Source organism: Rhinoraja longicauda, chromosome 16, assembly GCF_053455715.1.
Source record: "Rhinoraja longicauda isolate Sanriku21f chromosome 16, sRhiLon1.1, whole genome shotgun sequence".
NCBI lineage: Eukaryota > Metazoa > Chordata > Chondrichthyes > Rajiformes > Arhynchobatidae > Rhinoraja > Rhinoraja longicauda.
Genome location: NC_135968.1, coordinates 7,656,362 through 7,672,169, shown reverse-complemented (window position 1 = coordinate 7,672,169; position 15,808 = coordinate 7,656,362). Strand labels below are relative to the sequence as shown.

Below are 15,808 nucleotides of genomic sequence, written 5' to 3'. Positions count from 1 at the left end.
TCCAAATGCTCAGCAATTTCGTCTTTTATAATTGACTCCAGCATCTTCCCCATCAGTGTGAGTGGGCGGATGCATGGTAGATGTAGTTTAATGTGGATAAGTGTGAGGTTATCCACTTTGGTGGTAAGAATAGGAAGGCAGAGTATTATCTGGATGGTTTCAAGTTAGGAAAAGGGGACGTAAAACGAGATCTGGGTGTCCTAGTGCATCAGTCACTGAAAGGAAGCATGCAGGTACAGCAGGCAGTGAAGAAAGCCAATGGAATGTTGGCCTTCATAACAAGAGGAGTTGAGTATAGGAGCAAAGAGGTCCTTCGAATGGCCTCCTCCTGCACCTATTGTCTATTGACTCCTGTAGATCCCTTCGATGGTGGGGAGGTCTTTAAAAGATGCCATAGGTAAATATTAAACAAAATTAAACGCTACAGAGGGCAACACAATAATGTGGGTTGAGGATTAGATATTTATTTTTTCAATTCATTAAACATGTTATTTTCGGGATGGGAGACCCGTTTCCACGTTGTATCTCTCTAAACTAAACCTACTTAATGCTCATCCCTCCAGAGGGGAGAAAGTTACATGACTACCTGCCCTTTATGAGGATGTTGCCAGGACTAGAGGGTTTGAGCTGAAGGCAGAGGTTGAGCAGGCTGGGTCTCTATTCCTTGGAGTGCAGGAGGATGAGGAATGATCTTATGGAGGTGTGTAAAATCATGAGAGGGATAGGTCGGGTAGATGCACACAGTCTCTTTCCCAGAGTAGGTGAATGAAGGACCAGAGGACACGGGTTCAAGGTGAAGGGGAAAAGATTTAATAAGAATCTGAGAATTCACACAAGTGGGTGTATGGAACAAGCTGCCAGAGGAGCTAGTTGAGGCTGGGATTATCCCAATGTTTAAGAAGCAGACGGGCATACGATTAGGATGGGTTTGGTGGGATATGGACCAAATGTCGGCAGGTGGGACTAGTGATGCTGGGACATGTAGGCATGTTGGGCTGATGGGCCTGTTTCCACGCTATATGAATCTGAGACTATGACCTAGACAATGGACAATAGGTGCAGGAGTAGGCCATTCGGCCCCTCGAGCCAGCGCCATCATTCAATGTGACCTAACTACACAGGTTCCTATGGGTGACAGCCAACACTGCAGAAAACAGGAACATGCGTACAATGTCAGACTGCCCACTCGTATCGCGATGTAGAGAAGTTATTTATTCGTTCCGTACAAACATCCATGCCAGAAAGTCTCTAGGATTCCTTTTGCAGGGCAGCCAAAATCTTTGGAAACTTCAATTTTTTGGCAATATCAGCAGGCGTTTCTCCATTCTGGACAAAAAAAAAATCAATGCAACATAAATGTGAAAAGGCAATCTAATCAATATTCCCAACAGTTTATGTAAAAGAACCATAAAAACTGCAGATAAATGATAAATTTAAGCTGTGGCGCAAAGGCCGAGCTACTGCCTCGCAGCGCCAGGGACCCGGGTTCGATCCTGAGTACGTGTGCTTGTCTCAGGAGTTCGTACGTCCCCCCCGTGACCTGCGTGGGTTTTCTCCGAGATCTTCGATTTCCTCCCACGCTCCAAAGACGGACAGGTTTGTAGATTAATTGGCCTGACGTAAATGGAAAATTGTTCCTAGTGTGTGTGTGTAGGATAGTGTTAGTGTGCGGGGATTGCTGGTGGGGTCTCGGTGGGCCGAAGGACCTGTTTCTGCGCTGTACCTCTAATCTAAGCTAAATTCTATAATAAACTAAACATAGCACAAAAAGTAAGGAAATTTGTGTTTGGTAGATTATTTCTTTGTTGTAACAATGCTTCTTGGCAATAAATCTTATACCGTTGGAAAGCCTGTTTATTTCCCTTTTAAATGGTGCCACATTTGTAAGGAACATGCATTTGTGGGATGAGCAGCAGAGCTGAGTATATGGGTTGCGCCCATGAAAAATTTGCCAAATCTCTGCCAATGCCAAACAGCTTATTCTGCTGTTGCTATTGACTCTTGTTTTGAGCTTCTGGTACCCCCAGGTGCTGACAAGAATGGGATGCCATCCCACAACAGTGTGTGACCAGGCTGGTGACCAGCATGAGGAGGAGGTGCCAGGCTGTTGTGGCTGTGTATGGTTCTTCCACACGTCACTGTGGCTCCTGTTTATTAAATGAATAAATTGTTAAATTGCCAATATGTCTTGTTTCTTCAGACTTCAATCATCCAATCCACCAAACAACACCGAACAAGAGTCAATGGCAGAATAAGCTGTTTGGCATTCGCAGAGAAGATTTGGCAAATTTTTCATGGGCGCAACCCACATACTCAGCTCTGCTGCTCATCCCACAAATGCATGTTCCTTACAAATGTGGCACCATTTAAAAGGGAAATAAACAGGCTTTCCAACGGTATAAGATTTATTGCCAAGAAGCATTGTTACAACAAAGAAATAATCTACCAAACACAAATTTCCTTACTTTTTGTGCTATGTTTTTATATTATAGTTCTACAAACTAAATTCATGTTTGCTTCAAAAAGGACACTTCAATGATTTTACAGTCCCTGAATTTACAGACACAATGAAAACTTACTCGCACAACATTTGACATTCTGAGGACTTGGGACTGAAACTCAACTTCAAAATTACTCGTCTGTCTTCTCGAAGGCAATGTTCCGGAGAAATGTTTGGAAAGGCAAGTACAGTGATATGATGGAAACTAAGGGGCTGCATAATGGCGCAGCTGGTAGAGCCACTGCCACCCAGCGCTAGAGACCCGGGTTCGATCCAAATCTAGGATGCCGCCTGTGTGGTGTTTGTACGTTCTCCCCGTGACCGTGTGGGTTCTCTCCGGGTACTCTGGTTTCCTCCCACACACCAAAGACGTACAGGTTTGCAGATTAATTGTCTTCTGCAAATTCTCCCTAGATAGTGCTAGTGTATGGGGTGATAGCTGGTCAGCATAGGCTGAAGGGCCTGTTTCCCGCACTGTATCTCTAAAGTCTAAAGGAACCATGAAAACTAGATACTTCAAAAAGGACAGTGACCTCTGTGTTGGCCTTCATAACAAGAGGAGTTGAGTATAGGAGCAAAGAGGTCCTTCTGCAGTTGTACAGGGCCCTAGTGAGACCGCACCTGGAGTACTGTGTGCAGTTTTGGTCTCCAAATTTGAGGAAGGATATTCTTGCTATTGAGGGCGTGCAGCGTAGGTTTACTAGGTTAATTCCCGGAATAGCGGGACTGTCATACGTTGAAAGACTGGAGCGACTAGGCTTGCATACACTGGAATTTAGAAGGATGAGAGGGGATCTTATCGAAACGTATAAGATTATTAAGGGGTTGGACACGTTAGAGGCAGGAAACATGTTCCCAATGTTGGGGGAGTCCAGAACCAGGGGCCACAGTTTAAGAATAAGGGATAGGCCATTTAGAACGGAGATGAGGAAAAACCTTTTCAGTCAGAGAGTTGAGAATCTGTAGAATTCTCTGCCTCAGAAGGCAGTGGAGGCCAATTCTCTGAATGCATTCAAGAGAGAGCTAGATAGAGCTCTTAAGGATAGTGGAGTCAGGGGGTATGGGGAGAAGGCAGGAACGGGGTACTGATTGAGAATGATCAGCCATGATCACATTGAATGGCGGTGCTGGCTCAAAGGGCCGAATGGACTACTCCTATTGTCTATTGTCTTTCAATCAATTAATAAAGGAAATTGGTTGCCATTGGAAAACCATTGGGTTGCAGGCCAGTGATGTAAAGACAGAGGCAAGATGCGACCAAATGACTACCATCAACGCCACAAATACAATATAAACCTCACAAATAGGAAAATGGGCATTTACTGGGAGGTTAATCGCACAGGGCACTCTTGGAGTATCTAAGAGTGGAGACCAATCGCCTCCAGCCACTTCAATAATCCCCTCTTGATTAGAAAATGGCGGCGCAGCGGTAGAGTTGCTTCCTTACAGCGTCAGAGACCCAGGTTCGATCCTGACTACGGGTGCTGTCCGTACGGAGTTTGTACGTTCTCCCCGTGACCTGCGTGGGTTTTCCCGTGGAGGTCTGGTTTCCTTCCGCACTCCAAAGACGCACAGGTTTGTAGGTTAATTGGCTTGGTAAAGTAGTAAATTGTCCCTGTGTTGTGTCGGATAGTGTGAATGTGTGGGGATCGCTGGTCGGCGTGGACCCGGTGGGCCGAAGGGCCTGTTTCTGCGTTGTATTTCTAAACTAAACTAAACACAAAAGGTCAAAAATGTAGATGCTCCCCAAAATGTCTCCATTCGCAATAAGCTAGAAAATGTATGCAAGGGAGACACAGGAGCAGAATCAGGCCATTCGGCCCATTGAATCCGATCCGCCATTCAATCATAGCTGAGCTACCTCTCCCTCCTAACCCCATTCCCCCTTTTTCACCCAGAGAGTTGTGAATCTGTGGAATTCTCTGCCGCAGGAGGCAGTGGAGACCAATTCACGGGATGTTTTCAAGAGAGACTTAGATTTAGCTCTTAGGGCTAAAGGAATTAAGGGATATGGGGGAGAAAGCAGGAACGGGGTACTGATTTTAGATGATCAGCCATGATCACATTGAATGGCGGTTTTGGCTCGAAGGGCCAAATGGCCTACTCCTGCATCGAGTTCCTATGTTTCCTGCCTTCTCCCCATAAACCCTGACACTCTATGGCTCTAACCCTGTGAAGTGTTAAAATACGTCAAATATTGGAATTCAATGGTAGTGCAGGCAACACATGCGCAACGTGGAATACTGACCTTATTGGCAATGGATGGGTCTGCATTTGCTTTAATGAGGACGTTGACAATCCTTGAACTTTTCATTTGGCAAGCGTAGTGAAGCGCAGAGTTACCTTTCTGTAACGAGAGTGAAAGCACAAAAGGTCAACGACAGAAACGGAACACTTGGGAAGTTTGAGGGGAGGCAAGATGATTTTAGAATTTACCTTTTAGTTCAGTTTAACATGGAAAGTGGAATTAGTTTAGTTTAGTTTCAGAGATACAGTGTGCCAACAAGGCCCTCCCGCCCACCGAGTCCGTGCCAAAAAGGCGATCACCCCGTACACTCGCACTATCCCACGCACACGAGGGACAATTTATCATTTTACCGAAGTCAATTAAGCTACATTTTATATGATCTTACATAGAAACATATAAAATTCTTAAGGGATTGGACAGGCTAGATGCAGGAAAAATGTTCCCCATGTTGGGGGAGTCCAGAACCAGGGGACACAGTTTAAGAAGAAGGGGTCGGCCATTTAGGACTGAGATGAGGAAAAACTTTTTCACCCGGAGAGTTGTGAATCTGTGGAATTCTCTGCCACAGAAGGCAGTGGAGGCCAATTCAATTGAGGTTTTCAAGAAATAGTTAGATTTAGCTCTTAGGGCTAACGGATTCAAGGGATATGGGGAAAAAGCAGGAACAGGGTACTGATTTTAGATGATCGGCCATGATCATATTAAGTGGCGGTGCTGGCTCGAAGGGCCGAATGGCCTACTCCTGCACTTATTTTCTATGTTTCTATGTTTCTACAAACCTGCACGTCTTTGGAATGTGGGAGGAAACGCGAGCACCTGGAGATATGGCGTGGAAACCGGCCATCGCTCGTACATTAGTTCTATCTAGAGAACTCTGGAGAAAATGGTCTGTGTATTTCTACAAGGTCTACCTCAGAATGCAGTTATAAGGGTTGAATCAATTCGATTTCATTTAAATGTAAGAAATGCATTTAGTCAAATCAGTTTTACCAGCCCTTACATGGTCCGTTGCATTTATATCCACTTTAGCTTTCAGCAGTATCTTGATAAACATTTCATTACGACTCTTCTTTGATTCCTGTACAAAAACAAAAAGTTGATCAAAAGGTAACCTGTACAAATCACATGCAAAACCCAAATATTTATTTACCACCTCATTACTTCTCAGTGCTGAGTCAACAGGGTGGCACAGCGGTAGAGTTTACAGCACCAGAGACACGGATTCGATGTTCGATCCCGACCACCGGTGCTGTCTGTACGGAGTTTGTATGTTCTCCCCGTAACCTGCGTGGGTTTTCTCCGGATGCTCCGGTTTCCTTCCACGCTCCAAACGCACAGGTTTGTTGATTAATTGGCTTCGGTGAAATTGTAAATTGTAAATTGTCCCACATAAAAGGGGCGTGGCTGTGTTCTGCAGCTGTGGCTCACCGGCAGTCTCTCTGTCTTTTTTTTTGTTTTGTCTATTGTCATCGTTTAATGTACGTTTTGTTCTATTTTTAACTCTGTGTATGTGGGGGGGTGGTGGGGGGGCTGGGGGAAACCTTTTTTCTAATCTCTTCCTCAACGGCGATGCGACCTTTACCGTGTTGTGTCTCCGTTCGTGCTACGGCCTAACACTGTGGAGTCGGCGGCCTCCAGCTGGGATCGACCTTGAAGACTCCAATCGCAGGGCCTGGACTTACCATCTCGGAGGCAATATCGGGAGCTCGCAGGTCCCTGGCTGGCGACCGTTTTTTGGGAGCTCCAGCCGTAGCAGCTTCGACCGCCCCGAAGCGCAAGGTACGATCGACCCGCTCGCAGGCCCTTCATCGCCCTGCGTGGCCTGGCCGCGGCACTTTCCATCGCCCGGTGGGGGCTCAGGACTTTCATCGGCCTGCTCGGCTCGGCCCTGGGACTTTCCATCGCCCGGTGGGGGCTTCAAAAAGTTGGGAGCCTCGATCGCCTCGTGGCACCACGGGAGAAGAATGAGGAGGAGATAAGACTTTTCTTTGCCTTCCATCACAGTGAGGGTGTGCCTGGAGCAATCACTGTGATGGCTGTTTGTGTTAAAATTGTATCTGTGTGTCCTGTGCTTTTTGTTGTCTACTGCCGGACCCTGACGTGAGAGGACGCTGGCGTTGTTTATTCGCCGCTTCTCCGTCAGGACAGTTTGTCTGTTTGTTTTTATGTTGATTGTTTTTGTAAAGCGTCTTTGAGCACCTGGAAAGGCGCTATATAAAATAAATGATTATTATTATTATTATTATTATTATTATTATTATTAGTGTGTGGGATAGTGCTAGTGTACAGGGATCGCTAGTCAGAGCGGACTAACTTGGGCCGAAGGGCCTGTTGCCGCACTGTATCTCTAAACTAAACTAAACTAAACAACTACGATAAACACAGAGTGCTGGAGTAACTCAGCGGGACAGGCAGACTGACGTGGGTGACATTTCGGGTCGAGACCCTACTTCAGAATGAAGCAGCCGAGCCAGTCCCGACCCGAAACGTCACCCATTCCTTCTCTCCAGAGATGCTGCCGAGTTACTTTAGCATTTTGTGTCTATCTTCAGCACAAACCAGCTCCTACAGTCCGTTCCTAAAACTAAACAGCTTTCCGCTTAGTCATGACAACAAAGCTACAAGGTTGAAAATAACAAAGGTCCAGTTTGGATTAGAGCAGACACTCATGGTGTTTGTGGACCATATGTGATTATATTCAATGCAATGTATCTGCTGAAACACACACTCCAAACACACACTCCAAATACACACTCCAAACACACACTCCAAACACACACTCCAAACACATACTCCAAATACACACTCCAAATACACACTCCAAACACACACTCCAAATACACACTCCAAACACACACTCCAAATACACACTCCAAACACACACTCCAAACACACACTCCAAACACACACTCCAAACACACACTCCAAACACACACTCCAAACACACACTCCAAACACACACTCCAAACACACACTCCAAACACACACTCCAAACACACACTCCAAACACACACTCCAAACACTCACTCCAAACACACACTCCAAACACACACTCCAAAGACGTACAGGTTTGTAGGTTAACTGGCGTCGGTAAAATTGTCACTGGTGTGTAGGATAGTGTTAGCGTGCGGGTGATCGCTACTCAGAGTGGACTCGGCCTGCATTGCGCCTCTAAAAGTCTAAAAACAAAGAACCATTGAGCACATAGTTTGGGGAAATGCCACGCCAACACTTACCATTATAATGTAGCCCAGTAACAAGACAGGCATCAAGATGATGATCAACAGGTAGTCCAGGAAAGTGAATCTTCTCCTCACAGCATAATGTAAACATGTCCGTTCTTTCTTTAAAATTGAAGAAGACAAAGTCAGTGAAGGAACAGAATGTTTATTCAAAAATGCATATCCTGTATAGAGTTTAGTGCAAAGGGCCGTCAGAGATAGAGAGAGGGGGGGAGAGGGGAGAGGGAGGGGGAGGGGGAGAGGGAGGGGGAGAGGGAGGGGGAGAGGGAGGAGGAGAGGGAGAGGGGGGGGGGGAGAGAGAGAGAGAGAGAGAGAGAGAGAGAGAGAGAGAGAGAGAGAGAGGGAGAGGGAGGGAGAGAGAGAGAGAGAGAGAGAGAGAGAGAGAGAGAGAGAGAGAGAGAGAGAGAGAGAGAGGGAGAGGGAGGGAGAGGGAGGGAGAGGGAGGGAGAGGGAGGGAGAGAGGGGGAGAGAGGGAGAGAGAGGGAGAGAGAGGGAGAGAGAGGGAGAGAGAGGGAGGGAGAGAGAGAGAGAGTGTCCACCACAGGCAATTCTCTCCAATGGCCCTCCTCCCTCTCGGTCTGCCAAGGCCTGCTGGATCTCCCAGTTGCCAAACATTTCCACTCCCTCCACCATCCGGACACTAAGTGGCGGTCGGTGTTGCCTTTTGGCCGCCAATTTCAATGCCGTGCCAATTTCAATGCCTTGCCAATTTCAATGCCCTGCCAATTTCAAGGCTTGCCAATGTCAATGCCTTGCCAATGCCTTGCCAAAGTCTTGCCAATGCCTTACCAATGTCAATGCCCTGCAAATGTTAATGCCTTGCCAATGCCAATGCCTTGCCAATGCCAATGACTTGCCAATGCCTTGTCAATGTTAATGGCTTACCAATGTCAATGCCCATGCCCATGCCAATGCCCTGTCAATGTCAATGCTTTTCCAATGCCCTGTCACTCTCAATGACTTGGCAATGTCAATGTATGCCAATGGCAGGTATTCCTGGGAATAATGCAAAAGTTGCAGGATCAATTTATCCCAAAGAGGAGGAAAGACTCTAAGGGGAGGAAGAGACACCTGTGGCTGACAAGGGAAGTCAAGGACAACATAAAAATAAAAGAGAAGATGTACAACAAAGCAAAGAAGAGTGGGAAGCCAGAGGATTGGGACTCTTTTAAAGAGCAACAGAAGATGACTAAGAAGGCAATACGGGGAGAAAAGATGAGGTAGGAGGGTAAACTAGCCAATAATATAAAGGAGGATAGTAAAAGCTTTTTTAGGTATGTGAAGAGGAAAAAAATAGTCAAGGCAAATGTGGGTCCCTTGAAGACAGAAGCGGGGGAATTTATTATGGGGAACAAAGAAATGGCAGACGAGTTGAACCGATACTTTGGATCTGTCTTCACTAAGGAAGATACAAGCAATCTCCCAGATGTTCTAGTGGCCAGAGATCCTAGGGTGACAGAGGAACTGGAGGAAATCCACATTAGGCAGGAAAAAGTTTTGGGTAGACTAATGGGACTCAAGGCTGATAAATCCCCAGGGCCTGATGGTCTGCATCCCAGGGTGCTTCAGGAGGTGGCTCTAGAAATTGTGGACGCATTAGTGATTATTTTCCAATGTTCTATAGATTCCGGGTCAGTTCCTGTGGATTGGAGGGTAGCTAATGTTATCCCACTTTTCAAGAAAGGAGGGAGAGAGAAAACAGGAAATTATAGACCAGTTAGTCTGACATCAGTGGTGGGGAAGATGCTGGAGTCAATTATAAAAGACGAAATTGCGGAGCATTTGGATCGCAGTAACAGAATTGTTCCGAGTCAGCATGGATTTACGAAGGGGAAATCGTGCTTGACTAATCTACTGGAATTTTTTGAGGATGTAACTAGGAAAATTGACAGGGGAGAACCGGTGGATGTGGTATACCTCGACTTTCAGAAAGCCTTCGATAAGGTCCCACATAGGAGATTGGTGGGCAAAATTAGAGCACATGGTATTGGAGGTAGGGTACTGACATGGATAGAAAGTTGGTTGACAGACAGAAAGCAAAGAGTGGGGATAAATGGGTCCCTTTCAGAATGGCAGGCAGTGACTAGTGGGGTACCGCAAGGCTCGGTGTTGGGACCGCAGCTATTTACAATATACATCAATGACTTGGATGAAGGGATTAAAAGTACCATTAGCAAATTTGCCGATGATACAAAGCTAGGTGGCAGTGTGAACTGTGAGGAAGATGCTATGAGGTTGCAGGGTGACTTGGACAGGTTGTGTGAGTGGGCGGATGCATGGCAGATGCAGTTTAATGTGGATAAGTGTGAGGTTATCCACTTTGGTGGTAAGAATAGGAAGGCAGATTATTATTTGAATGGTGTCAAGTTAGGAAAAGGGGACGTACAACGTGATCTGGGTGTCTTAGTGCATCAGTCACTGAAAGGAAGCATGCAGGTACAGCAGGCAGTGAAGAAAGCCAATGGAATGTTGGCCTTCATAACAAGAGGAGTTGAGTATAGGAGCAAAGAGGTCCTTCTGCAGTTGTACAGGGCCCTAGTGAGACCGCACCTTGAGTACTGTGTGCAGTTTTGGTCTCCAAATTTGAGGAAGGATATTCTTCCTATTGAGGGCGTGCAGCGTAGGTTTACTAGGTTAATTCCCGGAATGGCGGGACTGTCATATGTTGAAAGACTGGAGCGACTAGGTTTGTATACACTGGAATTTAGAAGGATGAGAGGGGATCTTATCGAAACGTATAAGATTATTAAGGGGTTGGACATGTTAGAGGCAGGAAACATGTTCCCAATGTTGGGGGAGTCCAGAACCAGGGGCCACAGTTTAAGAATAAGGGGTAGGCCATTTAGAACGGAGATGAGGAAAAACTTTTTCAGTCAGAGAGTTGTAAATCTGTGGAATTCTCTGCGTCAGAAGGCAGTGGAGGCCGATTCTCTGGATGCTTTCATGAGAGAGCTGGATAGAGCTCTTAAGGATAGCAGAGTCAGGGGGTATGGGGAGAAGGCAGGAACGGGGAACTGATTGAGAATGATCAGCCAGGATCACATTGAATGGTGGTGCTGACTCGAAGGGCCGAATGGCCTACTCCTGCACCTATTGTCTATTGTCTATTGTCAATGCCTTGCCAATGTCAATGCCTTGCCAATGTGACTGGCCTGGGCAGTGTAACTAGCAGCCTTTGTTCTGATAGAGACAGATCGCTATAATTGAAATCCGTCATAAAGAGATCCAAAATAGCCAGCCAGGGTTGACTGCACAGGTCTGAATGCACACGCATGCACACACACACACACACACACACACACACGCAGAGATCACCTTGTTCCTGAGATTGACGTTGGCTTCTTTCCTCAGCAGATATTGTGCGATTTCCATCCTGCCAGCTCTGCAGGCAGCGATCAGGGCGGTGTCCCCATAGTGCGAGTCTTGCTGGTTCACACTGGTCGTCATCAGCAGCTCCTTCAAGTCCCTGATGTCATTCTGATACGCTGCCTGGCAAATGGGCTGTGGGAAAGAGCAGAGAGGACAAATCGGAGGCTGGCTCGAAGGGCCGAATGGCCTCCTCCTGCACTCATTGTCTATACAATACAATACAATACATCTTTATTGTCATTGTGCAGGGGTACAACGAGATTGGGAATGCGCCTCCCATACGATGCAATAATTTAATTAATTTAAACAACAACAACCCAACGAAACAAATTGTAACAGTTTTAAGACAGAATAAAGTGCAAGTAGATCTGTGCCGGTTCACTGTGCGATGTGACCATCCGGCTCAGCAAGACCGGTTCATAGCAGCTATGGCCCTGGGGATGAAGCTGTTCCTGAGTCTGGAGGTGCGGGCTAGAAGGCCTTGTATCGTCTGCCCGATGGAAGGAGTTCGAACAGATGTTGTAGATGCCCTCCAAGGCTGGTAGCTGTGTTCCGATGGTCCTCTGGCTTCCGATGGTCCTCTGTCTATTGTCTATTGTCTAAATCGGCACCGTCGGGCCAAATAGAAACACAGAAAATAGGTGCAGGAGCCAGCACCGCCTTTCAATATGATCACGGCTGATCGTCCAGAATCAGCACCCCGTTCCTGCTTTCTCCCCATATCCTTCGCCTCTCCCTCTTTCATGGACCGCAAGTCATCTCATCTTGAAGCTATAACTTTAAGTACAACGTGGAACTGTGCAGAGGGACACTTTTACTTTTAGTTTAGAGGTACAGCGTGGAAACAGGCCACTCGGCCCACCGAGCCCTCTCCCACCAGCGGTCCGGTCCCCGCACGCTAACTCCATCCGACACACACCAGGGACAATTTGCATTTATACCAAGCCAATTAACCTACAAACCTGGACGTCTTTGGAGTGTGGGAGGAAACCGAAGGTCTCGGAGAAAACCCACGCAGGTCACGGGGAGAACGTACAAACTCCGTACAGACGGCACCCGTAGTCAGGATCGAACCCGGGTCCCTGCAGCAACTCTACCACTGCGCCACCGTGTCGACACTGGTGAGCCAGAAGCCAAAACATTGGGATTTTAAGTAGCCACAATGCAGATTATTGGAGTGTTAAGGTCTTACAACAAAGGTCATGCAGAATTAACGACCAAGGAAGCAACTTAGTTTAAAAAACTGTTCTCCAAAGACGTTGCCTGACCTGCTGACTTCGTGTCATAGTCATAAAGCATGGAAATAGGCCCAACGGCCCAACTTTCCCACACCGGCCAACATGTCCCATCTATACTAGTACCACCTGCCCGCGTTTGGCCCACATCCCTCTAAACCTGTCCTCAGACCGACTTCAGAACATCCTCAAGAGGGAAGGTGAGCAGTCGGAAGTAGTTGTGCATGTCAATAGACAATGGACAATAGGTGCAGGCGGAGGCCATTCGGCCCTTCGAGCCAGCACCGCCATTCAATGTGATCATGGCTGATCATTCTCAATCAGTACCCCGTTCCTGCCTTCTCCCCATACCCCCTGACTCCGCTATCCTTAAGAGCTCTATCCAGCTCTCTCTTGAATGCATTCAGAGAATTGGCCTCCACTGCCTTCTGAGGCAGAGAATTCCACAGATTCACAACTCTGACTGAAAAAGTTTTTCCTCATCTCAGTTCTAAATGGCCTACCCCTTATTCTTAAACTGTGGCCCCTTGTTCTGGACTCCCCCAACAGTGGGAACATGTTTCCTGCCTCTAACGTGTCCAACCCCTTAATAATCTTATACGTTTCGATAAGATCTCCTCTCATCCTTCTAAATTCCAGTGTATACAAGCCTAGTCGCTCCAGTCTTTCAACATACGACAGTCCCGCCATTCCGGGAATTAACCTAGTAAACCTACGCTGCACGCCCTCAATAGCAAGAATATCCTTCCCCAAATTTGGAGACCAAAACTGCACACAGTACTCCAGGTGCGGCCTCACTAGGGCCCTGTAGAACTGCAGAAATTATATGGTTAAGAAGAGGAAGGAGGTTCTGCGACGTGAGTATCGAGAACTGGGCAGGAGGCCGAAAAGCAGGACTTCTAGCATGGTTATCTCTGGGTTGCTTCCAGTACCTCGTGTTAGTGAGGGTAGAAACAGGGAGATTGGGGAGCTGAATGTGTGGCTGAGGAGTTGGTGCAGGGGGCAAGGATTTAGATTTCTAGTCCACTGGGATCTCTTCTGGGGCAGGGGTGACCTGGACAAAAGGGACGGGTTACACCTTAATTGGAGGGGGACCGACATTCTGGCAGGCAGGTTTGCTAGTGCTACACGGGTGGGTTTAAACTAAATAGTCGGGGGGTGTGGTCAACAACGTGGACATTCACGCGTGCTGCTAACGAGAAAGAGAGTGTAGGAAAGGTCACGTTTAGACTAACAGGGCAGAGGGATGGGACCCAATGCAGGGAGACGGAGGGCCGTAAAATGAGGGCCAAATGAACGAGACAGAGGGCCATAAAGAGGGCCAAATGAAGGAGACAGAGGGCCGTAAAAGGAGGACAGAAACAAAAGGTAGAAGGGAGATATGAAAATCAAACCTGAAAGCTTTGTGCCTTAATGCGAGGAGCATTCGAAATAAGGCGGATGTATTGAATGCGCAGTTAGTTGTTAAGGGATGTGATATAGTTGGAATTATGGGGACATGGCTCCAGGGTGACCTCTGAAGAAGGGTCTCAACCCAAAATGTCGCCCATTCCTTCTCTCCAGAGATGCTGCCTGTCCCGCTGAGTTACTCCAGCTTTTAGTATCTATCCAGGTTGATCAAGGCCGGGAGCTAAACATGCAGGGGTATTCGATATTCAGGAAGTCAGCATGGATTTATGAAGGGGAAATCATGCTTGACTAATCTTTTGGATTTCATTGAGGAGGTCACAAGTAGAATGGATAATGGGGGGGGGGACAGTGGATGTGGTGTATCTGGACTTTCAAAAAGCCTTTGACAAGGTCCCACACAAGAGATCCTATACAAAATTAGAGCACCTGGTGTTTGGGCTAGGGTATTGACAGAATGGCAGGCAGTGACGAGTGGGGTGCCGCAAGGCTCGGTGCTGGGACCCCAGTTGTTTACGATATAGAAAGCTGCAAGGAGGATGCTCTGAAGACGCAGGGTGACTTGGACAGGTTGGGTGAGTGGGGAGAAGCATGGCAGATGCAGTTTAATGTGAATAAATGTGAGGTTATCTACTTTGGTGGCAAGAACAGGAAGGCAGATTATTATCTGAATGGTGTCAGATTAGGAAAAGGGGAGATGCAATGAGACCTCGGTGTGCTTGTACATCAGTCACTGAAAGTAAGCGTGCAGGCACAGCAGGCAGTGAAGAAAGCTAATGGCATGTTGTGAGAGGATTTGAGTTTAGGAACAAGGAGGTCCTACCGCAGTTGTACAGGGCCCTGGTGTGGTCGCACCTGGAGTACTGCGTGCAATTTTGGTCACCTATTTGAGGAAGGACATTACTGCTATTGAGGGAGTGCAGCGTAGGTTCACCAGGTTAATTCCCCGGATGGCGGGACTGACATGTGATGAAAGAATGGGTCGACTGGGCTTGTGTTCGCTGGAATTTAAAAGAAAGAGAGGGGATCTTATAGAAACATATAAAATTCTTAAAGGATTGGACAGGGTAAATGCAGGAAAAATGCAGGGAAAATGTTCCTGATGTTGGGGGAGTACAGAACCAGGGGTCACAGTTTAAGAATAAGGGGTAGGTCATCCAGAGATGAGGAAAAACATTTTCACCCAGAGAGTTGTGAATCTGTGCAATTCTCTGCCACAGAAGGCAGTGGAGGCCAATTCACTGGATGTTTTCAAGAGAGAGTTAGAAAAAGCTCTTTGGGCTAAGGGAATCAAGGGATCTGGGGAGAAAGCAGGAACGGGGTACTGATTTTAGATGATCAGCCATGATCATATTGACTGGTGGTTCTGGCTCGAAGGGCCAAAAGGCCTACTCCTGCACCTATCTTCTATGTTTCTATCCATGTACCTGTCTATCTGTTAAACGTTAGGGTAGTCCCTGCCTCAACTACCTCCTCTGGCAGCTCGTTCCACACACCCACCACCCTTTGTGTGAAAAGGTTACCCCTCCGATTCCCATTAAATCCTTTCCCCTTCACCTTAAACCTTTGTCCTCTGGTCCTCGATTCACCTACTCTGGGCAAGAGACTCTGTGCATCTACCCCATCTATTCCCATCATGATATTGTACACCTCTAAAAGATCACCCCTCATTCTCCTGCGCTCCAAGGAATAGAGTCCCAGCCTAGTCAACCTCTCCCTGTAGCTCAGACCCTCGGGTCCTGGCAACATCCTTCCTGTTTCCCTCTTTCATGGAGTGCAAGTCATCTTGTCTTAAAGCTACAACTTT

At 47.1% G+C, this 15,808-nt stretch overlaps 1 protein-coding gene across 1 annotated transcript in view; it reads right to left on the bottom strand.

Moving 5' to 3' along the window:
- Positions 1 to 453: 453 nt before the first annotated feature.
- Positions 454 to 15,808, bottom strand: part of ankrd22 (ankyrin repeat domain 22) — a 19,255-nt gene continuing 3,900 nt past the window's right edge. Inside the window, exons 2-6 of the mRNA XM_078412699.1 lie at positions 11,306 to 11,491; positions 7,985 to 8,092; positions 5,749 to 5,826; positions 4,749 to 4,847; positions 454 to 1,326 (exon numbers count right to left, since the gene is read on the bottom strand). Coding sequence (XP_078268825.1) covers positions 1,249 to 1,326; positions 4,749 to 4,847; positions 5,749 to 5,826; positions 7,985 to 8,092; positions 11,306 to 11,491 — 549 coding nt within the window. The 3' untranslated portion in view covers positions 454 to 1,248. The remainder of the gene's footprint in view (positions 1,327 to 4,748; positions 4,848 to 5,748; positions 5,827 to 7,984; positions 8,093 to 11,305; positions 11,492 to 15,808) is intronic.